This window comes from Oncorhynchus keta, chromosome 6 (assembly GCF_023373465.1).
Source record: "Oncorhynchus keta strain PuntledgeMale-10-30-2019 chromosome 6, Oket_V2, whole genome shotgun sequence".
Taxonomy (NCBI): Eukaryota; Metazoa; Chordata; class Actinopteri; order Salmoniformes; family Salmonidae; genus Oncorhynchus; species Oncorhynchus keta.
Genome location: NC_068426.1, coordinates 35,025,713 through 35,051,825, shown reverse-complemented (window position 1 = coordinate 35,051,825; position 26,113 = coordinate 35,025,713). Strand labels below are relative to the sequence as shown.

The 26,113-nt window shown below is 44.3% G+C and overlaps 2 protein-coding genes across 3 annotated transcripts; both read right to left on the bottom strand.

The window, feature by feature from the left end:
* Positions 1 to 41: 41 nt before the first annotated feature.
* Positions 42 to 11,177, bottom strand: zgc:100918 (Ras-related protein rab7-like). 2 transcript variants are annotated; one of them, XM_035772580.2, is made up of 7 exons: positions 10,970 to 11,177; positions 9,062 to 9,135; positions 7,437 to 7,512; positions 7,045 to 7,171; positions 4,576 to 4,794; positions 1,894 to 2,022; positions 42 to 1,626 (listed from the first exon to the last, which is right to left on the bottom strand). In XM_035772580.2, the coding sequence occupies exons 3-7, from the start codon at positions 7,487 to 7,489 to the stop codon at positions 1,537 to 1,539; spliced, it is 618 nt and encodes a 205-aa protein (XP_035628473.1). In that variant the 5' UTR covers positions 7,490 to 7,512; positions 9,062 to 9,135; positions 10,970 to 11,177; the 3' UTR covers positions 42 to 1,536. The 2 variants fall into 2 exon arrangements, with proteins under 2 accessions (XP_035628473.1, XP_035628472.1); XM_035772579.2 differs by lacking the exon at positions 9,062 to 9,135 and having other exon boundaries at positions 10,970 to 11,176.
* A 192-nt stretch (positions 11,178 to 11,369) lies between these two features.
* wdr45 (WD repeat domain 45) lies at positions 11,370 to 14,686 on the bottom strand. Its single transcript, XM_052521412.1, has 11 exons — positions 14,538 to 14,686; positions 14,192 to 14,311; positions 13,991 to 14,065; positions 13,802 to 13,906; positions 13,378 to 13,483; positions 13,131 to 13,225; positions 12,956 to 13,035; positions 12,516 to 12,724; positions 12,324 to 12,425; positions 11,926 to 12,071; positions 11,370 to 11,722 (listed from the first exon to the last, which is right to left on the bottom strand). The coding sequence occupies exons 2-11, from the start codon at positions 14,238 to 14,240 to the stop codon at positions 11,613 to 11,615; spliced, it is 1,077 nt and encodes a 358-aa protein (XP_052377372.1). The 5' UTR covers positions 14,241 to 14,311; positions 14,538 to 14,686; the 3' UTR covers positions 11,370 to 11,612.
* Positions 14,687 to 26,113: the final 11,427 nt, after the last annotated feature.

Here is a 26,113-nt window from a genome sequence, read left to right as displayed (position 1 = left end):
AAATTACATTTAGAGGAGTGGGCCCAATAATACAACTGACATATTTCCATAAAGTAAACATTTATTTGTTTACAGTGGAGAAAGAGCATATTCAACAAAAGGTGACAGTTGAAGTAGGAGTTGTGCTAAAAAAAATCATCACATAGGACTAAGGATTTTTGTTAATTGGTTTAAGAACATGTTCATTTCTGTTACATGAATATAGAGCAACACTAGTTGGGGTAAATCGGCAGATTCAAGATACAGTGGAATGAAAGTCTGGCCTGGGACTACTGTTAGGGCAGAGGACATCCCAAATCAACACTTAGACCCCATTTCTTTCCCGAGACACTTCGAGAGAGCCGCCCAGACCTGACAAGTGGTGTAAAATAATATGGCAGAAACTATTGTAGTACTATACTGCTTACACAAATCAGATATGTTTAGATTTATTAGGGGCCTTGAGGTCAGGTTTGACTTTGGACTCAATCATTTATAGCCAATGTACAGGGACATAGTCATGTGTAGTATGGATAAGGCAACAAAAACAAGAAATGTACAGAACTTAATACAAGATAAAAAAAAAAGGAGAACAGAACCTAAATGCAGAACTGATACTGCAGAGGGTTGCTGTTGGGTTGACCGAATATTCTAATTGCAGATTGACTTTCAATGCATCTGGTTAGCTTATCACTCTCTACACAACGATTTAAAACACTAAATAATTGAGGAGAACTGGCTCAACGAGAAACAAGTTAAAGAAAAGGTCTAGGGTTGACACAGAGTTTGGCAACATAAGAACTGCAGAAAAATAACACACATACATACATACATACATATATATATATGAGATCTGCCACAGTAATACTTGTCATGAGATGAAAGGCACAGAGCGAGTCGAGTAGGTAGACATTTCTCCTTAACACCGACACAGGCTTCTAATCCCTCCAATGGTGAAGGTTAGATTCTGTGGAAAACAGGAATCTGATCCTAGATCTGTAGTTAAGGAGAATGTCTACCTGGATCACAAACAGACAGATGAGCAGTCTGTACCTCAGTATTATAGAAAGGAACAATTAAAACCAGAACAAAAGACAAGAAAACATCATTAGAAATCATTATAATAGGAGCATCATGATTGTATTTTCCATAGTAGCAATGATTCTTCTACCTTGTGAAAAAGTGATGCTGTGCAAGAGGGGCTTTCTCTCCTTCCTGTCGGCCAGGTCGCCACGGGAGACAGGGACTTAAGGAAAGTAAGTGTTTCCTTTTTTTCTCTCTTTTCATCTGGAGTCTTCTGTAGCTGACTGAGGGGAGAGGACTGGGGGTGTGTCCCCGGGCTCTCTCCTCGGGGTGCATCTCAATCTCCCCTCGACTCCTCTTCATCTGCACTGATGTGAGAACACGGGAAGGCTGTGTGGGAGACGCCCTCCGAATTAGCCTCACCAGTCCCAGTCTTTCACACCAGTGCAGAGGAGGTAAAAGAGACCAGGAGAATTGTTGAGCTGCACCCCACGGTCTTCCTGGTCCCCTCTATCCATCCGTCGTTGGTTGGTCTCAGCAGGAGCAGCCGTCGCTGGGGTCGGCGGGCCGGTCGTCTCTCAGTTTGATCTGGTCTGGGAAGTCATACGTCTCCACCTCAGACTCCTACAGACACGCAAATCACGGGATTACACACAGCCACAAACAGTGTGCACAAATCAGAAGTACAAGAATTCTACCCCCCCAAAAAACAATATTCCTCTTTGATGACACAGTGTTTGACTATGACATCATGAGTTCCACAGCAACCTCAGTGAACCAGTCTAACAGGTGTTTCCCAGCCAGGGAGAGAAAGGGGGTTTCTGAACAGCTGGAGGCACTCTGCCTACAGGTTTACCTGTGGCTGCTTGAGTCTATATTTCGTGTGTGTACCTGTTTAAGGGCATTGCGGGCAATGGTCTGGAATGCTTGTTCTACGTTGATGGCCTCCTTGGCGCTGGTCTCAAAGTAGGGGATGCTGCTCTTACTGGCACACCAGGCCTGGGCACGTTTTGTCGTCACCTACACAACAGAAGATTATTAACGCCATTGTGTCATACATACTTCCTCATTTTACATGGAACTACCTGTGGCATATACTCATCCTTTTAGCACGTACGAACACACGGGTGTGTAACCATTCTACAGTGGTTCCTGCAGCGTACGCTCAAACTAGAACACTTATTTAGAACGCCCTAGTTACGATTGACGCAACAGTCAGCGTTCGAGCTAGCCACAGTTTTTTTTCTCTCACAGAAACATTTTGCATTTTGTCTTTACAGCGTTATGTCCTCAATGTGAGCATTTCTTTTGTTGGATGCAATGCTCAGACATTCACAGAAGTAGAGACAGCACAACACATTTCCCATCCCATCCAAAATGGGAACATTTAGGCTACATGAGTCGTAGCGCTAACTGAGGAAAGAAAGAGTAACCCCAACACAAGCAGTCATATTTAGCCAACTCTCCTCTGACAGAAACCGTAATATGAATTAGCTAATAGTAATTACTATTTACAATTCATCACACCACGGGGAACCTCACCAGTGATAGAAATAATTGAGTAAAACACTTTCAAAAAAGGTTACAAGATGAGTTGCGTCCATTTTACCATCACTTCTGGAAGTTTACTCGAAAGATGAGTGAACCATCTCTTTACCACATTTTATTATTATTATAACATCTTTGGTCTGACCGATTAATCGGAATGGCCGATTAATTAGGGCCGATATCAAGTGTTCATAACAATTGGAAGTTTGGGGCACCGATTTGACATTTACTTTTATACCTTTATTTAACTAGACAAGTCAGTTAAGAACACATTCTTATTTGTAATGACAGCCTAGGAACGGTGGGTTAACTGCCTTGTTCAGGGGCAGAACGACAGATTTTCACATTGTCAGCTCGGGGGATCCATTCTTGCAACCTTACAGTTAACGAGTCCAACGCAATAACGACCTGCCTCTCTCGTTGCACTCCACAAGGAGCCTGTTACGCGAATGCAGTAAGCCAAGGTAAGTTGCTAGCGAGCATTAAACTTATCTTATAAAAAACAATCAATCATAATCACTAGTTAACTACACATGGTTGATGATATTACTAGATATTATCTAGCGTGTCCTGCGTTGCATATAATCTGACTGAGCATACAAGTATCTAAGTATCTGACTGAGCGGTGGTAGGCAGAAGGAGGCTCGTAAACATTCATTCAAACAGCACTTTTGTGCGTTTTGCCAGCAGCTCTTCGTTGTGCGTCAAGCATTGCGCTGTTTATGACTTCAAGCCTATCAATTCCCGAGATGAGGCTGGTGTAACCGAAGTGAAATGGCTAGCTAGTTAGCGGGGTGAGGCTAATAGCGTTTCAAACGTCACTCGCTCTGAGCCTTCTAGTGGTTGTTCCCCTTGCTCTGCATGGCTAACGCTGCTTCGATGGTGGCTGTTGTCTATGTGTTGCTGGTCCGAGCCCAGGGAGGAGCGAGGAGAGGGACGGAAGCTATACTATTACATTGGCAATACTAAAGTGCCTATAAGAACATCCAATAGTCAAAGGTATATGAAATACAAATGATAGAGGGAAATAGCCCAATAATTCCTATAATAACTACAACCTAAAACTTCTTACCTGGGAATATTGAAGACTCATGTTAAAAGGAACCAACAGCTTTCATATGTGCTCATGTTCTGAGCAAGGAACTGAAACGTTAGCTTTCTTACATGGCACATATTGCATTTTACTTTCTTCTCCAACACTTTGCTTTTGCATTATTTAAACCAAATTGAACATGTTTCATTATTTATTTGAGGCTAAATTGATTTTATTGATGTATTATATTAAGTTAAAATAAGTGTTCATTCAGTATTGTTGTAATTGTGATTATTACAAATAAATAAATGCATTTTTATATATATATTTTATTTATTTATTATTATTTTAATTTTAAAATCGGCCGATTAATCGGGATCAGCCTTTTTGGTCTTCCAATAATCGGTATCGGTATTGAAAAATCACAATCGGTCGACCTCTACTACACACATTATATGTGTCCATTATAATCTATGCAAGAACAGGAATGCATTATTTGTCACCAGTGCTTGAAAATGTGAATAACAGTTAAATACATTATGCTCCATACGGTGTGCTACAGTACAAACGACAACGCAATATACAGTGAAAGGGCAGACATCTGTGTGAATTGATTAGCGAGCAGAACACGTCTCAATTCAAAATCTTATTACAAAATAAAACTTGCTAGAAAATAACTTTAAAATGGACAAACCATAGCCTATAGATAAATAGCAGGCAGAGTGCCTTGGTTGGACCGGTCCTGTTGTGTAACAATCACATTTTGGAACAGTGCATTCTGACATCACGCCCATAAAAATTTAATAAATGTAATAAATACATTTTAAAAACTCACGCTAGGGTGAGCGTTAGAGATATTTGGAACTCATGCATGAGAAGGTTAAGGGATGTAGAAATCACAACAAACATTTGACCAAGTCTGACTCTGTACTGCCTACGTCCCACCACCTGCCTGTTCTGGCTCTCCAATGGACGGACACAGACATACCAACCTGTCTGTTCTCGAGGTCAATCTTGTTGCCTAGCACCACAAAGGGGAAGTTGTCTGGGTCTCTGGGGCTGGCCTGGATCAGGAACTCATCCCTCCAGCTGTCCAGTGTCTTGAAGGTGTTGGGCGCCGTGACATCGTAGACCAGCACACAGCAGTCAGCGCCGCGGTAGAACGCCACGCCCAGAGACTGGAAACGCTCCTGCCCCGCCGTGTCCCAGATCTGACAGAAGAGAAGAGACGATGATTACCATGTTTTTGGCATTTTAGTATTTTGTTGTATCATTTTTAAAGGTGATTACACATAGAGGGAGAGGATCGGAGTGAGAGAGGGAGAGGATCGGAGTGAGAGAGGGAGAGGATCGGAGTGAGAGAGGGAGAGGATCGGAGTGAGAGAGGGAGAGGATCGGAGTGAGAGAGAGGAGATCGGAGAGAGAGAGAGGAGAGGGAGAGGATCGGGGAGAGAGAGATCGAGGAGAGGAGAGGATCGGAGAGTGAGAGAGGATCGGAGAGTGAGAGAGGATCGGAGAGAGAGAGAGAGAGAGAGGATCGGAGAGAGAGAGAGGAGGAGAGGAGAGAGGGATCGGAGAGAGAGAGAGAGATCGGAGAGAGAGGATCGGAGAGGGAGAGAGGGGAGAGGATCGGAGAGAGAGAGAGAGAGGATCGGAGAGAGAGATCGAGAGATCGGAGTGAGAGAGAGGAGGAGAGGACCGGAGAGAGAGAGGAGGATCGGAGTGAGAGGGAGAGGATCGGAGAGAGGGAGAGGATCGGAGAGAGAGGAGGAGTGAGGATCGGAGAGAGGGAGGAGGATCGGAGAGAGAGAGAGGATCGGAGAGGATCGGAGAGAGGGAGAGGATCGGAGTGAGAGAGAGGGAGAGGATCGGAGTGAGAGAGAGGGAGAGAGGATCAGTGAGAGGACCGGAGAGAGAGGAGGAGGATTGGAGAGGATCAGGAGAGGAGAGGATGGAGTGAGAGAGAGGGAGAGGATCAGAGTGAGAGAGAGGGAGAGGATCAGAGTGAGAGAGAGGGGAGAGGATCGGAGTGAGAGAGGATCGGAGTGAGAGAGGATCGGAGAGGATCGGAGAGGAGAGGATCGGAGAGGATCGGAGAGAGAGAGGGATCGGAGAGAGGGATCGGAGAGAGAGAGGATCGGAGAGGAGAGGATCGGAGAGAGATCGGAGAGAGAGAGGAGGACCGGAGTCGGAGAGAGAGAGGATCGGAGAGAGGGAGAGGATCGGAGAGAGGGAGAGGATCGGAGAGAGGGAGAGGATCGGAGAGAGGATCGGGAGAGGATCGGAGAGAGGGAGAGGATCGGAGAGAGAGGACCGGGGAGAGGGAGGAGAGAGGAGAGAGAGAGGATCGGAGAGAGGATCGGAGAGAGAGAGAGAGAGGATCGGAGAGGGAGAGATCGGAGAGGATCGGAGAGAGAGGAGAGAGAGTGAGAGGATCGGAGAGAGAGGGAGAGGATCGGAGAGAGAGAGGGAGAGGATCGGAGAGAGAGGGGAGAGGATCGGAGAGAGAGAGGGAGAGGATCGGAGAGAGAGAGGAGAGGATCGGAGGATCGGAGAGAGAGAGGGAGAGGATCGGAGAGAGAGAGGGAGAGGATCGGAGAGAGAGAGGGAGAGGATCGGAGAGAGAGAGGGAGAGGATCGGAGAGAGAGAGGGAGAGGATCGGAGTGAGAGAGGGAGAGGATCGGAGTGAGAGAGGGAGAGGATCGGAGTGGGAGAGGGAGAGGATCGGAGTGGGAGAGGATCGGAGTGAGGAGGAAAAAGAGAAAGGTTGAGAAAGGGGGAAACAGCGATTAAGATAAAATAGCATTTAATTGTCTGTTTTCATAGAATATAATAATAATAATATATGCCATTTAGCAGACAAAAACTTACAGTCATGTGTGCATACATTCATGGGGGGCGTTACAAGCACCATGCTCTACCAACTGAGCTACAGAAGGACCATGCAACAAAAACTCTTTACAGGACATGGGGGTGGGAGAGAGGGAGGAAAGCGGGAGAGGGAAAGGGTGAGAGATGCGTAAGAGGTAATAAAGAGAGGGAAAGAGAGAATGAAAGAAACCATATGACTCGTCACAGAATGAGTTGCCCAATCTCTGACTTAAACACACTATGACAAGCCAGCAGAGGTAAGCACTCATGACTAGGCTAATATTATGGGTGGTTCGAGCCCTGGATGCTGATTGGCTGACAGCCATGGTATATCAGACAGTATACCACGGGTATGATAAATCCGGTCTTTTTACTACTGTAATTACACTTTCTAACCAGTTTATAATAGCAATAATGAACCTTGGGGGTTTGTGGTATATGACCAATATACCACGGCTAAAGGCTGTATCCAGGCACTCCACTTTGCATCATGCATAAGAACCACCCTAAGCTGTGGTATATTGGACACATACCACACCCTCTCATGCCTTATTGCTTAAATATACCAGCACACGCACACGAGACGCACCTGCATGGTGACCAGCCTGTCGTCCACCATCACCTCCTTGGTGAGGAAGTCCGCTCCTATAGTGGCCTTGTACTGGTTACTGAACTTCTTATTTACATACTGGTTCATCAGAGAAGTCTTCCCTACCCTGGGAAGGAACACACACACACACACACTTAGCTGCACATATAGAACTGTAGCGATTGAGGGTAACAGCCAGAGAAGGGCTTCGAAACCACTGACGACCTGCACAGCTACATGTGCCAGAAAGATCCTGACTTCTTGACAGAGGCTGTTGTACACTCGCATGCAAGGGTGCTACAGAACCTATACACGGCTGTTGGGAATATCCAAAATGAGTGTGTGTGGTTGTGTGGTTGTGTAAACACCATGACGATCTTCCGATCACTCACCCAGAGTCTCCGAGGATGATCACCTTCAGCAGCACCTTCTTACGGGAGGCCATCCTTCCCTGGGGATGTGACTCTTCTGAGAAGAGACAGATGGGACTGAGTCAACTAAGCTGGATCTGAAACTGCGAAGTCAGTCGTCACGAAACAGTCGGCTTTTGGGTTAATTGCGATAACATCCTTATTTACACGGAACACAGACTTGTTAGTTGGGTTAAATGCGGAAGACATTTCAGTTGAATACATTCAGTTGGACAACTGACGAGATATGGCACCCCTCAGGTCTCTATTATAACGAATGATTAATACCATGTTAAGTTCAGAAATCCAAAACCCATCACCGCTTTCCTAAGAACCGTTAGTAAATTAGCATACCATCTAGCAAAATATGTAGAGAGCTAAATTGAAATGCAATAGACTGGCCATCTGGAAACCGTTAAACAGAATAGCGAGTTAAGACCTAATTAAGTAGGCCCAACTAAAATTGTGATCATATTAACTGTAGCTAATAACCTTAATGTTACCAGGCTGGCACTATAGCCAGAATAGATTCTGACCCTACTCTTGCTTACAGCTGCACTGGGGTCAGATTAACTAATTCATAGACGCTAACTACCTTTAGCACTGAGAACAATGAGCCAGATGTTTCACCGAATGAATAAATCTGAAGCATCTGGTTAGCATTACCACTAATCACCAAATATAGTGTTGAGAGGAAGCACAGTTGCCAGCTGTGGAAGAAGATGTGGATTTTGGCTGTCATTCTGCTAATTTTGTCATTGATGAAACATTTGATCTCAATACTGTTTTCTGTACTAGAATCTGTTACGAACAGACTGGACCAAGTTTTGTAGACTTTACCCTTTGCCAAAATTTTACAAAATTGTGTTGTTTAGAAGGAGTGCAAGGGCAAATTGAGTTATTGCACCCGCACACTTCAGAGTTGGCATTCCCTAACAGAAATATGCAAATACATGCTAGAACGGATCTCACTAGCTCATGCTTGGCTCTGTCCACCTCCTTGCTTGTTCTGCCAACTATAATGAATTTGCTTCCATTGTAAATGAGAGGCTGTGGTCCATCTTGGGTAAGTTATAAAAAATATTTTGCCTTTAGCACCTATTGATGATAGGATCTTCTAGCTGGTGGATTTTTTGTTAAGAGCCCCAATGCTCGTTCTGAACGTTAAAAACATATGAAACATGTCTCTCATCAGCGAGAAACAAAATGGCAAGAAGCTGCCATGCGGGGAATCGTAGGTGGCACGTTTGAGAAAGTTTTATCTTGTTCTGGATACCAGGTTGTGTTTCGAGGCGTTTTGACAGATGTCACACCTATGCTAATATGGCAAAAATTCACTAGCCAGCTAACCAACAACTGTAACGAGCTATTTGAGAAACAACAAGTGCTCATTGTGCAAATGTATTTATGTTTTCAATAAACGCTGAAGACAAAATATAGTTTACATGTTGTCAATCTAAGCCCGCCTGTTTTGCCCCATAATTGCACACACTCGTCGGTTTTGTTGCTAAACAACCAACCCGTCTATAGGGTTATGGTTCCTACACAGTCATATTTCCATGTTAGAGCATTTGTTTATGGAAAACAGCCTGAAGACAGAGGCCTACCTGTGCTAATTAGCCATCTGCGTCTCCGAACACCTGTGTTTAAATATAAGACTGAAGCCACAAACGTGTTGCCACTGAAAAATAAATCCAGTTAAAACAGTAAGTGTATATTTTGCATTTGGGAAATTATTTTGATGTGATATGAAAGTAGAGGGTTTTATGTTCCCAGAACCGTACCGCACTTGAGAATTAATTCACACTTAGATGGAGTGTTTGGCTGCCAAAGCCAATTCACCTCTAAACAGAAATTTTAAGGTCTTTGGAGTATAAGGTAAGTAAACTCACCCCCTTCTGTACAAATGTGCACAACCGCAACATTCAAATGAGGCTACAAAGAAAACTAAATGGGACTGTAGCAACTGTGTTGACTTCAAAATTGGGGGTGTGAACTAGGTTTCTATTCAAGCGTTGATCGACATGGTAATGGCTCTATAGTATTGGAGAAAAGTTTTTAAAAACGGACCCTCCAACGTGTCATGTCGTAACATACAGAACGCATAAAGCAACTATTTCTGTCTTACAATCTCTCTCCACCAGCTGTAGCACTTCTATCATCCTTACAAAAACAAGAAATGGACAGTGACATAAGGGGGGATACCTAGTCATTTTTTGCATGCGATCATCATTCTCAAAGCCGTTGTTTACTTCTAAGATCACTTTAGCACAGCCCTAAAAACCCGATTCAAATTCGACACAAATCTTCAAATAGGTATGTAATGACACATTATATAAACTCTTTATAGTGTTTTATTTGCATTTTAGAGGCGATAAGGTGATAAGTTGGACAGATCGAGTGAAAAAAATGCAGTTTTCCCACAAGACATCTCTCCTTCTCACTATCACTCATTAGTTTCGCTTCCCCACCCGCCATTTTTAAAAAGACCCGACGGGGCTCATTGCCTTCTTGAATCGTGCAGAAACGAGCAGCGTTTAGGTCATGTAATTGATCCTGTTGGAAAGGGGAGAAATTGTGCTTTACAATGGTATTGACATTACAGTTGACCTGGAAGTATTACATTTTTGGGGTGCTAAAATAAGGATAGTTGTACAGACCAAGGCGATGTACAAAAGTGAGTGAGTTTACGTTAAGGTAACCCTCTTTTAGTCCACAATTGAGCTAGGGTCAGACAGACTTCCTGATTAGAGACAGCTGAGTGGGCACAAGGTATGGCTCGGAAAACCTACCTCAATCCAGGGATGAGAAATGAGTTTCTCCAAATTGTCCCATTATTCCAACTGTTACACCGGAACGACTGCTAGTTTTTAATAAACTGCCGTTTGTCCTCATGCTAACTAGCAGTAGCCACGGCAGCCATTATGGAATGGCACGTTGCATTTAACAACAAAGGAGCTGATTGGCTAACACTGACATTCCAAAATGGCTTCTGCTACCTAGCATGATGACAAGGGCAGTTTTCCGAGAAAATTACGAGTAGTTCAATCTTCTCATTGTAATGGTTAGGATAATGAGACAATTCGGAGTATAATGCATTTCTCATCCCTGGATTGAGGTACATGTTCTGAGCCTTAATCTCGCACTTGCTCCGCTGTGTCTTAATCTAAACAGAAAGACGGTCAGACCCCAGTGCAAGTGTAAGCAAAAATAGGGTCGGAATGTATTCTGGCTAGCAGGCAGTGTATGCGAACTAGCCATCTGCTGACTGGTCACGCTGCACTGCCGACTATCAAGAACTGTCAAACAGCTACGCTAACGTCTCATGTTGATTGATGCCAACCAAGTACGCAGATATACGACAAAAATCGTTAGCTAACTTTACTCATTTATCATCGAAATACTAGCTAGCTAGCTAGCTAACGTTATATGGACTGTCACAGAAAACAATGTTCTAACGTTAGCGAGCTAGCTAGTGTAAGAATATAAATAAATATAAATTGTGGACCAGTTACCTGTTCAATAGTCAAGCGACGATGTTACGGCACCGGGACAATTTTTTTTTTTACAACTTAAGTCCCTTGATGACAGTTTTTCCGGGATCACTTACTATTTTTCAAGAAGTGAAAGTGGAAAAATCTGACCAACTGACGTTAGCTAGCTTGATAAAATCTTGTCCTAGCTAAGAACATCCGCTTTTTGTTACGCTGTTGCTCAATATGGCAGTCACGAGGGGTTGACGTGTCCCCAGGTCGAAACCAATGAACGCCCTTTAAAAATATAAGCATCAATTGTTTATTATTTTCCTATAATATGAAATGCTTCCTGTATCTGTGCGTGTCCTGGAAGTGACTACACCACATTTGAACAGGCTTAATTTATTAACTCAAAAGGGGACCACAGACAAGCCAGCAGTCATCATAAAAATGTTTTTAATCTTCATACATTTTTAAATACACTTGGTTACAATAAGAACACGTGGCAATCGCGTTAAACAGACCATTTTCACACACCTGTATTTAGTTCTGTACAACATCTGCTTCACCTCTGTCTGATTCTAAATCCAACCTACCATTATCACATTTATCACCAGGTCTCTTCTCCCCTGCCCTCCCCCCTCTCTCTCTCCCACTCTCCTTCTCCCCTCTCTCCATCCTCTCAGAAGTCGTCATCATCACAGATGTCCAGGTAAACGTCAAAGGCTTCTCGGTTACAGTTACCATCAGGGGTGAACACGTATTTATGGAACGTCCCGTCAACACAGATAGCTAGAAAAGGGAGGAATACAGAGAGAAAAAAAACATATTTAAACCTATTATTACAATTTTACACGACACAGCTTTATTGTATAAATTAAATAAATATATTGTTAATACCCACAGTACAATGAATGTTCCAACTACATGTAGGACAATAACTATATTGATTGATAGATATGAAACATTGCTGTCTAGTTGCTTAGAGGACTGACCGATGACAGAGTTGACGTTTTTAGAGGTGTTCTTCCCAAACGCACAGATACAGGCACACTCTGCCGGAACGGTGAAGCTGGCCAATGACCACTGGCTGTCCACATACTGACCAATCACTGGGCCCACCTTCCCCACACGAGCCAATCTGTAGAGAGGGGAAGAGTGGTGATAGTGGCATAAACAAGCCGTGAACAGTAAATTGTCAAATTTGGAATTGAGGTACGCACAAACACTAGCCTGGTTGCCAGTCTTTTTAGCTAAAATTCCACTTCTTGTATTCTGTGTCATCTGTCATTGGCATATGACACGGAGTACAAGGATTGGAATATTAGCTCAAATGGAATGCTAAACCACACGACGAAACTCTCTCTCAAACACACACATGCGTGCATCTTACGCTGAGCGTCTGTTGAGTTTAGTATCTTTGAGAGCAAAGATGTGAACAGTGCCCTTGTCACTGGAGGCACACAGGAACGAAGAGTCATGACTGAAGTTGATGCTGGTAAGAGAGAGCAAGAAAGAGAAGTGATGAGACACTCAGCATCACTTCTACCCCACCCCACCCCTTCCTCTCTCTCCCCCCCAGTACCAGTAGAGTGTAGCAGGGTCTGTTCCTCTGCGCAGCTCCACTAGTTTGTCTCTGGTGGAAGTATCAAACAGTCTGATGAGGGTACCCTTGCGGGAGGCAGAGGCCGCGACGCTGCCAGGCTGGTTGAGCGCCAGGCAGGCGATCTCACTCTGGTGGGCGTTGATGGTAAAGGGGGCGGACGATGTGCCAGGCTTGGTGTTGGAAAGGTCCTGGAGCGGAGAGAGGGAGAGAGTTCAACACGGACTGACTGGGACCTCATGGGTAATGTGAAAAATGATCAGCACACACAGAGCAGTTTCGAAAGGGCAGATAGTCTTCAGCACTAGGAATCCATCAGCCGATGGAATGACATGTGAAGGTGTGCTTTATGAACAGCTTATAAACCAACATAGTTAGTATAGTACCATGCAATACACTTTTAAATTAAATGGATGAATTACCACAAGCTGTAGACTTCCACACTTATGTCCAGGGAAGACCAGCAGCTGTTTCTCCAGACTGGGGCACAGGTCACACAGTCCTGAGAGAGGGGAGAGGGGGGTATCTACACGTCTATCAGATAAACATAACCAGGAGCGTGTGCGTATATGTGTGTGTGTGTGTATGTGTTTGTACCTTTAGGGTTGTCTCTGGTGTCAAACTCAAACAGTTTCACAGGGTTGTCAGGGAAACTGTAGACATAGATCCTGTTCTTTAACACAATGATGATCCTGAGAGAGAGAGAAAGTGAGTAAGCGAGGGGAGGGGTTGGAGTGTGAGAAAGCAGAGGGAGAAAAGGGTTAGTAAAACAACACACTACAGGGTGCTCTATGGAAAGTTGGGGCTTGTTCAGGAGAATGTTACTAAACAGATAGTAACTCACTTGTCGTGTCTCATGCGTACGGCCAGAACAGGCTTGGTAAAGGTAAACTCCAGCACTAGCTTGTCCTTGGGGTCCCTCCCCTCCCGAGCATCATCCCAGATCAACACTAGGATTTTAAAAATTACATTCTGTTTTGAATTAAATGAAAACAATACATTGGAATCATTACCAAACATGTTCTAAAATCTAAATACAATCAGTCCCAGTCACTGCCATAATTTAAACTGAGACCCAGCAATTTGACATTGCTATGATCTGCACTGCAGACATTGAGATGAGCGCAATGCAGGAATTTGCTCTCACAGTCATACGGAGTATCTGCGCATGTGTAAAGTTTATCTCCGCTCTTCAACACCCTTAGTAGTTTGGAAAATCAAGTCTAATCAGTAATTCAATCAAATATGTGGTCCGCTCATCCACTCACCTGAGATCTCGGAGAACTTGGGGTTGACTCCACCTCCTACTACAGCCAGCAGGTTGGAGCGATGCAGCATTGAACACTGGGCCACACTACCCACCTGCTCATGGTCTGACACACACAAGCACAGGATGATCACACACACAGTATGCGAACACACAGATCGCTCGTACCACAGGTCTGAATTCCACTCACCAAGATGCCCCTTCTCTATAAGAGGCTCCACATTGTAGATCCTGACACCGGTTTCCATGGCACAACAGAAACAACCTGGGGAGGGAGAGGGGTAGGTACACTGATCAATGTACACTGTCTGAAACGAGAGTAAGACTGACACAAGTAATGTCCTCTACAGATCTCTGTCTGGCTTCACAGAGTAGGCTACTCTCGTCTTACTCTGGTCCTGGTTGAACTGTAGACTGTTGACTCCTCTCGGTTGGGCCATGTTGGAGGAGTGACGTTAGGCTGATGTTACCAGGTAGATATAGCTTAGAAGAAAACCCAGGGCTCGGAACCCTGATTGAAACAAAAGAGAAAGAGAAAGGAAACATCAGCGACACGGTTTAGAAGCGGCACCGTCAACGTGCCCCCCCAAGCCCTAAATAAGTTAGCTAGTCTGGTAAACAAACCCAGCCAGTGAAGAACTCAAGCAAATTTGGCTTTCTCTATCTGCTGCGGTTATTTTTCATCGTGACAGCTGTATCATGTTATTGAACAACGAATATGGTGTTTAAAAGCTTACCATGAAGCGAGGGCAGAACACGAGTTAAAGATTAAAAGCGCTCGACACTGTTAAAATGTCTCCAACAAAGCTACACAGTGACGAACTGTTTTGTTGTTATTTTTCCTGCAGATGACGATGGTCGCGTGTTTCCGGTTTCTGACTTCGTGTCTCCACGCCACAAACGAATCATACCGCCACCTAGCGTGCTGAAGTAAAATAGAACTGTAGGTATATGGTTGCAACCCGAAGTGTGTGTGTGTGTGTGTGTGTGTGTGTGTGTGTGTGTGTGTGTGTGTGTGTGTGTGTGTGTGTGTGTGTGTGTGTGTGTGTGTGTGTGTGTGTGTGTGTCTGCTCAGAGTATACTAAAGAACAGTGTGTAGAAGGACAGAGTATACTAAAGAACAGTGTGTAGAAGGACAGAGTATACTAAAGAACAGTGTGTAGAAGGACGGAGTATACTAAAGAACAGTGCGTGGAAGGATGACGGTGTTGCAATTGTGGTGGGGATCATAATGCTGAGTTCCCTGGAGTGCCCTGTGAAGGAGATTGAGGTGGCAAAAGTTAGAGCGACCAATCTAATGTCAGAGGCGAAGGCGATTAAAAGAATTGAGAAAACAAGTGATGCTAGTGAAGATATGATAGTGGAAGCACCACAGGCTTAGTACATGTTTGCTGATTGATCAACGTTGTTTCAACCTAATTTGTCAACTTATTGTGACATGGAATCTGCAGTGCCTTCAGAAAGTATTCAGACTCCTTGACCTTTTCCACATTTTGTTACGTTACAGCCTTATTTTAAAATGGATCAAATTATTTTTTCCCCCCGTCATCAATCTACACACAATAACCCATAATGACGAAGCAAAAACAGATTTGTTGACATTTTTGCACAAAAAACCCCGGAAATATCACATTTTAAATAAGTATTCAGACCCTTTACTCAGTAATTGGTTGAAGCACCCTTGGCAGAGATAACAGCCTCGGGTCTTCTTGGGTAATGACGCTACAAGCTTGACACACCTGTATTTGTGGAGTTTCTCCCATTCTTCTCTGCAGATCCTTTCAAACTCTGTCAGGTTGGATGGGCAGCGTCGGTGCACAGCTATTTTCAGGTCTCTTCAGAGATGTTAGATCGGGTTCAAGTCTGGGCTCTGGCTGAACCACTCAAGGACATTCAGAGACTTGTACCGAAACCACTCCTGCATTGTCTAAGTTGTGTGCTTAGGGTTGTTGTCCTGTTGGAAGGTGAACCTTCGCCCCAGTCTGAGGTCCTGAGTGCTCTGGAGCAGGTTTTCATCAAGGATCTCTCTGTACTTTGCTCCGTTCATCTTTCCCTCACTCCTGACTAGTCTCCTAGTCCCTGCCGCTGAAAAATATCCCCACAGCATGATGCTACCACCACGCGTCCAGACGTGATGCTTGGCATTCAGGCCAAAGAGTTCAATCTGGGTTTCATCAGACCAGAGAATCTTGTTTCTCATGGTCTGAGTCCTTTAGGTGCTTTATGGCAAACTACAAGCAGTCTGTCATGTGCCTTTACTGAAGAGTGGCTTCCGCCTGGCCACTCTACCATGAAGGCCTGACTAGGAAGAGTCATGGTGGTTCCAAACTTCTTCCATTTAAGAATGATGGAAGCCACTGTGTTCATGCGGACGATCAATTCTCCAAAAATGTTTTGGCAAAACAATCCTGTCTGTTCTCATGGCCTCTGACATGCACTGTCAACTGTGGGATCTTTATATAGACATCCTTTCCAAATCATGTCCAATCCTTTACCCGTTGAAACTGATATGTTCCCCAATGCTGGAGAGTGTCAAAATATGTGTGTTATAGATCTAAATGAGATATGCCTGCAGGTAGAGTCTGATCCAAAGTCTGTTCTCCCCCCCATCCTCTCTCCTCCTTTACCCGGAAACTTACAAGCTATTTACCTACTTGGACAAAGCATGCACAAGACTATTCTCACGGCAGGTAGCGTGGAGGTGTTTTAAAATACGCCACACCCCCTTTGAATCAGCTGTTGTTTTCTCAATGGAGAAGAGCAAACGTCATTTGTCTGATGACGTGCGAGCGGAGAAGGAGAGTCTCATTTCAAGAGTATTTATTTCTACGTTTCCTCTCCTCGCCTCCGCTCCTCGGTTACCTTTGGACCTTTTTCAAAAAGAGGCAAGGAGAGGACGGGAGAAAGGAAAAGAGCAAAACCATTTGGGATTCTCCCAGGGTGTCTGAGAAGAGGAGGAGGAAAGGAATAGTTATGTGTCCCTTCAAGTTCCCTTCCTATCCTTCACTCCCTCACTCTCTCCTGTTATGATGGCCCACTGAGAAAGGGAAGCAATAGACCACACAGATCAAAGACACACACACACACACACCAGTCAGGTAGCTCAAGATCCACTTCGAACTCTGCTGTCTGTTCAGGTACCCAGGACGTCGGGAGATGCTTTCAGAACCGGCCAATAGTGGCAACAGTGAGTGCTATTACCATCAAGTAGGCTTGGGTTTTGCTAGTGTGTTGTGGACAGGGGCGGTTCCACGGGTCTTGTGTTGAATCCTAGTGATAGGCACTAGTTTTATTTTGTTTTGTTTTAACCCTATCCGAAACCTTGACCCTATTCAGAATTATTACCGAAACCGAACCAACCTCAATTGGTGCAGCAGTCTAAGGCACTGCATCTCAGTGCTAGAGGTGTCACTACAGACACCCTGGTTCGAATCCAGGCTGTTTTACAACCGACTGTGATTGGGAGTCCCATAGGGCGTCGCACAATTGGTCCAGCGTCATCGGGGTTTGGCCGGTGTAGGCCGTCATTATAAAGAAGAACTGACTTGAGATCATGTTATACACACACTTACGAATTAGAGAAGTGTCTACTACAGGGATCTATCTATAGCCTTAGATACGGGTGATTCCTCATGAAGCAATGATTCTTTTTTCTTTTTTTCCGCAAAATTGTATCCACAGAAGGGTCGTTTTGGAGGAAGGATTGTTGTCTTAAATAATTCAGAAATCATTCATTGAAGTTGGAACATTTGTGCCAGTATATGGAAATATTAGCCAAATATAAAATTGTATTTTCAATGTTCATGTTTATATTTTTCAATACTAATATATTAATGTAAGAAAATGTTTATTGGATTCCAGATACTACAGAGCACACACAGATGAAACATTATGGAGTCTTAAAGGTCTAGGTAAGACTAAAATGTCAAAACAATGTTTCAAAAATCCTTCCTCCGAAGGACCCGTATAAAGATGACTTTTTGTGAAAATCCAAAAATGTTCTTTTTTTTGTTCTAGTCTCGTGAGGAATCATCCATAGGCCCGAAGTTGATATTGTTCATCTCTGCCTTCATAGCTTAACATTCCACCAAATCCACATCGGTGCAACACGGTCAGTCATGGTGAATTAACAAGTTAACAAATCACTGAGTTAGGGCCAAATCCCTGCTGCATATCTCCTCGTTTCAAAAAGCCTATCTTCTCGCTTCATAACGCCTCTGTCTTTATGGCTGCCATCAAATCAAAACAGCTTCAATGTGAGGTTTTCATAATGCACTAGAAGATACACACACACATACTGAGCTGGTCGTGGCATAGACGGAATCCAATCCAAATGAGATTCTAGTTTTATTGCTCTGCTGCTGTTTTGTCTTGCTTTTGAAAACCTTCTCAACCAATTCGCAATGAAAAGTTGACTGTTGTGGTGTGTGTGTTTTGCGGTATTTACAATAAGCCCCATAAACAGCACCACAGGCAGCAGTGGCCATATTAAAAAGGTGAAACTAACATTGGCAGGCAGTGTGCCTAGATCTGTGAGAATATACTGTACAGTCTAGTAATTACAGCTAATTTGATGACAAAGCAAAGCCTCAGGAACAATACACCCAGTCAAGTGTGTGTCGTACGCAGTCCCTTCTGTTCCCTAGCTGTGCCCACAGTGTGAGGGATATAAGGTGGGCGGTATGTAAATGAACTGCTTGCCTCCTCTCTGCCTAGTATTAATGTGCTGCAGTTCCACTGCAATGTGCCAAATAGCTACTGTACCATTTTGCTAATATGGTTGCCTGCTGTACCTCCTTACACATTATAGGAGATCAACTTTGGAGAGATGCACTTGCAATTCCAACAGCTGTAGGTAATGAATTTAGAAGACAGCCATCTGGGACCAGGTCAGTTTGAATCTCATCTAGTTTAATGTATCCCTTTGCAGGTTCTCCTCTTGTATTCTCCCCTACCGGTCTGAGGCTGTGTTACCCCCTCAGGAGGGGGGGGAGAATAAGAGAACAGCAAGTGTTCATGGTGCTCATTATGAGAATGAAAACAGGTTTGTACATCAGCGATATAAAATGAGATGTCATTACTGTTCTGGGGTTGTCTTGGACTCAATATCTGGCACGTCTAGTCCTCTGGGGGTGTGAACCAAGGTTAATTAGAATCCTGGAACCACAAACAGACAGTCAATTTATGGTTATTTTTATTATTATTTATGAAAGAGGGATAAAAAGTGGTTACAGGATAAAAGCAATGCAGAACAAGGACAGGCCCGTGCACTCTCACACCGCATACACGCTAGAGTCCAGAATTGTTGGGGTGTAACGTTCGCCCCCCTCCCGCCGCCCCCTCACAGGGTTCGAATGCGGGTAAACGCAGGCTCAGCAGTCTCGTCGTAGCAGGCCACGTCTGGAGAGGGTGGAGAAAGCTTCATCAATAACGTCATCATACTGGAAACCATTGGTACGCACTCACTCGGAGTTCAGCTCGCTCTCCTGAGAAGGTCCCCTCTCCCCAGATGTAGTGGGGTGTGGCTTGAGTCTCCTGAACATTGTCTGAGAACTGCCTTTGTTCAGGGACATCTCATTAACCCCAATGCTCATCAGGTCCCTGATTAACACCCTCATTCACAAAATGAGCCAAAAGAGAGTTAACCAAAGTAAGAGTAGAGGAAGTCACTCAAGTAGACAAGAAATAAACCAAAACACACGATAGGAAAACATGTAAGTTTAATACAGTCAAAATTCAAAAGGCCCTCGCACATCTATCTTTTTTGCAAGTGCATGGTAACAGTTGAATAAAATCAGGAGGAAAAGAAACCTGCACACTGCTCTTGATAGTATCACCGCTCTTTAATAAGCCGTGAGGCTGATACGTGAAGCTTATTAAAGAGCAGTGTGCAGGTTTCTTTTTTTCCCTCCTAAGTTTTTTTTTTTCCCCGATTGCTTTGAAAATATAGGCAATTTTTTTCAACAAAACCTTACACCAAACCAGCAAAACATTATACATGTCTTGCAAAAGCCTCCTCCATTTCCTGTAGAAGTGGGTGACCAATTGCAGGCACAGCAGCCCGGTGGAAACTAACATTGTCCCAGATGATAACGTACTCTGGCCCTTGGTCATTAGGGATTAGTCTGTTGTGGAGGGTGTCCAGAAATGTGATAATGTGTGCAGTGTTGTATGGACCTAGGATTGCATGATGGCGAAGGATGCCGTTTTGACTAATACCCGCACACATTGTTATGTTGCCACCACGTTGTCCCGGGACGTTGATTTTGCAAGGCTGAAACCGGCCTCGTCCACATATATTAGCTCATGATGCACTGCATCTGCTTCTAGCTCCATGACTCTCTGAAAGAGACAAGAAAAAACAAATGTAGCACGCTACAAAAAGACAGGGATCAGTCAATACGATGTAGCACCATACACTTCCAGATCCAGTACCAATGATAGGATAGTATAGCTTACCTGCACATATTCATATCTCAGTTGTTTTACACGGTCTGAGTTTTTTTTTTCGAAAGGGACTCCGTACAGCTGCTTCATCCTAATTCTATTGCGTTTCAGTAGACGAGACAGTGCAGAGAGACTCACTCTGTCGACGTTTTGGAATATGGTGTTATCTGCCATTATGTGGTCCTGCAGTTCTCTGAGTCGTTATTTGCAATGATCGTATTTACAATGTGGGTCTCCTGCTCTGGGGAGAATAGTCAACCTCTTCCAACAGATACTGGTTTTCTTGCAGTTCTGTGAAAACATTTGGATGGTTTTAGTGATAGATCCTTCTCATTATGAAGGTACAGTACATATTACTGTACCAGTAAGACTACAGCACTTACAGTTACTTACCGGTTCTCATTTCAAAATATCTGGATGATACCTGCAACAGTATAGTGGCTCAGATGTGGTTGAACCCGTTGCCCAGCCTCCATCATGCTCATCCCGTGGTTGACAACATAGTCAACCACAGTCGATCTGAATTAATCAGTTATTGTGTTCCTGACTCCCCTTCCTCTTCCCCGTCCTATCCTTTACCCCCGTCCTACTTCACCTCTTCCTTCTCCTCCTTCTTCATCTCCTCATCCTCCTCCTCTAGTTCTCACCCCTCTTACTCTCTGTCCAATATTGACCTCCATTGTTGTCCAAAACCAAATGTTTACCTGTGGCCTATTTATAGTGCTCAAGCTCTGATTTGTAAGTGAACTCATTATCTAGAAGTCTTTTCACTTGTGTCAACGTGGAAAGGCAAGTGGCGAAATAGCGTTGCAACGGAGAGGCCGATGTTTACGGTTTTGCTAGAAGTGTCTTATCAAATTGCAAGCTGACTGTAAAGCAGTGAGTTGTGTTTACAGTTTTGCAAAAAAAAAGTGAGTTCTAAAAATTCCAGCCCGAGTGTAAAGCAGAGATTGTGCATTTAGTTTGGCACACCTGGCAAACGCTTTGGCGACAAGTGTAAATGGTTTCAGAGATAGTACTTCAAGAATCAACGCTGGTGTTTCAGCATTCAGGAAAAAAAACTGTAATTCCAAATAAAGCGCACGAGGGGAGAAAGATGAAGGGCTAAAAAGAGCCATAGGCACACGTGACACGTGTGCTGCCATAGCCATGCTGTAGAGGGCGCTGTAGACTCATGTGGAGAGCTGCGCTGGAGGGACAGGTACTCCACTGTCGGTTGGAGACTGGGAGATTACATCACCTCATAATACTATTTTCGATAATAATCATGCTATCAAATGACCCGTTTATAAAGAGGGAGTGAGAGGGCAGTCCCACAAGAGGAGCGAGAGAGAAACAGAAATAATTAGAGACAGAAAACTCCAGCCTGCCTCAGCCAGCACATCGAAACAAGGCTAAAACCACGGCTCCTCTTTCCACATAACAACCACTCGGTAGCCCTCACTGAGCAGCCTGATTGGTCCACGGGGAATACAAGTTTATAGCCGACTGCATGCATTCAATTTGGACGGTAATATTAAAAGACTCAATATCGCCATCTGCCGGCCTTTGCTCTGGGACCAGTGGACCCTGCTGGGGGGAGGACAGCTCATAATAATGTCTGGAACGGCACAAATGGAATAGCGTCAAATATGTGTTTGATGTTTTTGATACCATTCCACTCGTTCCGCTCCAGCCATTACAACAAGCCCTTCTCGCCGACCTCCTGTGATGCTAATGATATAATGATACGAACTACTCTTTCTCTCTCTCTCTCTCTCTCTCTCTCTCTCTCTCTCTCTCTCTCTCTCTCTCTCTCTCTCTAGCTATTCCTCTCCGGCCTCTCTCTTTCTGTTTCGCTCGTTCATTTCCCTGCTTTCTCTCTCTCTCTCTCTCTCTCTCTCTCTCTCTCTCTCTCTCTCTCTCTCTCTCTCTCTCTAGCTATTCCTCTCCCGCCCTCTCTCTTTCTGTTTCTCTCGTTCTTTTCCCTGCTTTCTCTCTCTCTCTCTCTCTCTCTCTCTCTCTCTCTCTCTCTCTCTCTCTCTCTCTCTCTCTCTCTCTCTCTCGCTCGCTCTCCCTTTCCCACCCTCTCTCTTTCTGTTTCTCTCTTTCTTTTCCCTGCTTTCTCTCTTCTCTCTCTTTCTCGCTATAACTACATGACGAGGGAGAGTAGGGGTCACAAGGTGTTGTTCCTCGAAAGAGGTTAAGGTCATTTGTTTGTGTTAATGTTTCTGTGGTTGTCCAAGAAAGTTGTTTGGTTTTCCGAGAAAACTAAGCACCTTCTAAGGGTTGCTGATTGAGTTTAATCTTCCGGAGGGTCTCCTCCACTGTCTGTGGATAATGCTAATGAACAGATACAATGTGCCCACATGATGATCCTGTTAATTAACAGTGTCTGCTGTAATTATGCTTCATTAGAATAACTGCAGTTATTCAGATGAAGGATTGTCACAGGGGCCACTCATTGGATGCTTCCCAAATGCAGGGACCAGGGCTCTGGTCAAAAGTAGTGCACTATATAAGGAACAGGGTGCCATTTGGGATGCATCCATACGCTCACCGTTTGTTTGCCTGTAAGAGAGAGTGAGGTTGTCACACTCAACAATCAGGTCTGTGTTTCCCTCCTCTGTTTCAGTCATCACACTCATCACCACAATTAAAGGTCTGTGATTAAAATGTTTTCCTGGAATTGAATGGAATCTAAAACATGCCTCCCGCCCCCCGTGCGTCTGAGTACATTTGTACCAGAAAGGAGGGTAATTAGTGTGTGTGTGTGTTTGAATGCATGTGTGTGTGCGTAATTATAGCTTGTGGGATGCTAGCACCACGCAGTTCAGAGTAGAGGGCGTTGATATTGCATTTTGGGAACCGTGACTATAAATGAGCAAACAACACAGAGCGGAGGTGAGGTGGGCTCTTGGCTTCACAGAGCGAGACAGAGAGAGAGAGAGAGAGAGAGAGAGAGAGAGACAGAGAGAGAGAGAGAGAGAGAGAGAGAGAGAGAGAGAGAGAGAGAGAGAGAGAGAGAGAGAGAGAGAGAGAGAGAGAGAGAGAGAGAGAGAGAGAGAGAGAGAGAGAGAGAGAGAGAGAGAGAGAGAGAGAGAGAGAGAGAGAGACAGAGAGAGAGAGAGAGAGAGAGAGAGAGAGAGAGAGAGAGAGAGAGAGAGAGAGAGAGAGAGAGAGAGACAGAGACAGAGAGAGAGAGGAGGAGGAAGGCTTGAGCTGGGAGACGGTGCAGGGCAGATCAATACGTTTAATGAGGATAATTCTGTACAGATCTGTGTGAAGAAGCTGGAGCAGATACACCACTGGCCAAGCAAGGGAGAGAAGTTAAGGCCCTGACACGTACGCATGCCCATGTACACACGCGCGCACTCATTCACACACTACCGGCAAAGCAGAGAGAGGGGCCAAGAGAACAAACCAATGGGAACAAGAGGAAAGTGTGGAGGAGATAAAACACGGTCAAGTTAGAAACCGCGTTTGCTGTTTGTTTTCTGTTTCATTTATTTAGTTATATATTTATGAATACATAAATATAGAGAGTTCCTCCGTCCAGTGTCTGTGTTCTTTTGCCCATCTTAATCTTTTATTTTTATTGGCCAGTCTGAGATATTGCTCTTTATTTGCAACTCTACCTAGAAGGCCAGCATCCCGGAGTCGCCTTCTTCAAAGTTGACGTTGAGACTGGTCTTTTGCGGGTACTATTTAACGAAGCTGCTAGTTTAGGACTTGTGAGGCGTCTGTTTCTCAAACTAGACACTCTACTGTACTTGTCCTCTTGCTCAGTTGTGCACCGGGGCCTCCTACTTTCTATTCTGGTTAGAGCCAGTTTGCGCTGTTCTGTGAAGGGAGTAGTGCACAGCGTTATACAAGATCTTCAGTTTCAACTAGTCTAATGAAGGCCAATTGTATTGCTTCTTTAATCAGGACAACAGTTTTCAGCTGTGTTAACATAATTGAAAGAGGGTTTTCTAATGAACAATTAGCCTTTTAAAATGATAAAGTTGGATTAGCTAACACAATGTGCCATTGGACCACAGGAGTGATGGTTGCTGATAATGGGCCTCTGTACGTCTATATAGATATTCCTTTACAAATCCGTAGTTTCCAGCTCCAATAGTCATTTACAACATGAACAATGTCTACACTGTATTTCTGATCAATTCTATGTTATTTTAATGGACAAAAAAAGTTATTTTCTTATAAGAATGAAGACATTTCTAAGTGACCCCAAACTTTTGAACGGTAGTCTATATTCTTTTAAAGTACGAATTAAACCAGAGAAGAACTACGATGAGAACACGAGAATGCAGGCCAGTGCCAGTACCTTATTTAATGTGCAGGGGGACTAACAATTGACTAGTAGTAGGATATACATGTAAACAGAGCTGAAAAGAGACTCGTAGCTGGAATATATAAATACTTATGGTAATATACTAATGGTAAAATGTATATATAAACAGGAGTAATGGTCACCAGTAGCAGGATAAATAGATAAATACTAATGGTTATGGCAATCAATAATCAGTTTAGCAGCATTGTAGGTTGTGTCTGAGTGGGTAGAGACCTGTGCATGGGTATAGATTCACTGTGGACAGTCTGTGGGAGAGGGAGTGGTTGTTAGCCATTTAACAGTCTTATGGCCAGGGGATAGAAGCTGTTTGGGAGTCTGTTTGTCTGAGCCTTGAAATACCGGTACCGCCTGTCGAATGGGAGCATGGAGAATAGTTCATGTCTCGGTTTCTGGGGTCTTTTCTGGGGTGTGAGAGGACCATGTTAAGTCTTCAGTGATGTGGACACCGAGGAACTTGAAGCTCTTGACCCTCTCCACCTGTGGCCCTGTCGATGTGGAAAGGGGTGTGCACCCACGAAAATGACTGTGAAGATGCCTGCCAGCTGGTCTGCATGCTCTGAGAATTCCCCCTGGAATATCGTCCGGCCCTGTGGCCTTGTGAGTGTTGACCTTACGTTGGCCCCGGAGAGAGAGATTACTCAGTCCTCTGAGGACGGCGAGGGCCCTTGTGCACGGCTCTGTGTTGTTTTTGTTGAAGTGTTCATAAAATGTATTGAGCTCGTCTAGTAGAGAGCCATTGTTGGATAGATCACGGCTACCTTTGTAATCCACAATGGACTGTAGCCCCTTCCACGTGTCAAGCGTCGGAGCCAGTGTAAAAGGATTCCACCTTGTTCCTATACTGTCCTTTTACCTGTTTGATGGATCTGCGGAGGTCGTAGCAAGAGTTCTGGTACACGTTCGTGTCCGCAGCTGTCGCCTCGGAGTTGGCTGCAACGTCCCTATGTGTGTCTGTCCTTTAGCTTAGCGCATACCTCAGTGTTAATCTAGGGCTTTTGATTGGGGAAGCAGTGAACCTTCACTGTGGGGACAAAGTCAGCGATGCTTTTCCTGATGAAACCCAAGGTGGTTAGCTCATCGACGCTGTCGGTGGAGTCCCCAAAACATATTCCAGTCAGAGCTAGCAAACAGTCCTGTAACTGAGCCTCTGTTTCGGAGGACCATTTTTCTATAGAGTGTGTCACATGTTTAAGCTTCTGTTCATTAACAGGAAGCAGGAATATAGAGACATGATCTGATTTGCCAAGCTTGTTGTTGTTGAGGAATATATAGAGTGTGCCCTGAGGTGGAATAGATACAGCATTCACGATAACAGATGAAAACTCTCTCGGGAGGTAGAAGGGTCGGCATTTGACCATCAGGTATTCCAAGACAGGTGAACAATAGGTTGAGACTTCCACTGCGCATCAGTCTGTACACCATCTGTTGTTGATAAAGAGACATACCCCTCTGTATTTCCTTGAATACGATGTCCTGTCCGCTCAGTGAATGGAGAATCCATCGAATTGAATGGGGGGGGGGGGTATCTTG

Excerpts from the sequence above, each read along its gene's own strand:
- wdr45 (XM_052521412.1), bottom strand. The coding sequence starts at position 14,240 with ATGGCCCAACCGAGAGGAGTCAACAGTCTACAGTTCAACCAGGACCAG. Across the intron at positions 13,484-13,801 it reads CAAGTTCTCCGAGATCTCAG|TGTTGATCTGGGATGATGCT; the intron begins GTGAGTGGATGA and ends TTAAAATCCTAG. Across the intron at positions 12,072-12,323 it reads AAACTCAACAGACGCTCAGC|ATTGGCTCGTGTGGGGAAGG; the intron begins GTAAGATGCACG and ends CCCTCTCTACAG.
- zgc:100918 (XM_035772580.2), bottom strand. The coding sequence starts at position 7,489 with ATGGCCTCCCGTAAGAAGGTGCTGCTGAAGGTGATCATCCTCGGAGAC. Across the intron at positions 4,795-7,044 it reads ACAGGCTGGTCACCATGCAG|ATCTGGGACACGGCGGGGCA; the intron begins GTGCGTCTCGTG and ends CTCTTCTGTCAG. Across the intron at positions 2,023-4,575 it reads TTGACCTCGAGAACAGACAG|GTGACGACAAAACGTGCCCA; the intron begins GTTGGTATGTCT and ends TCTGTTGTGTAG.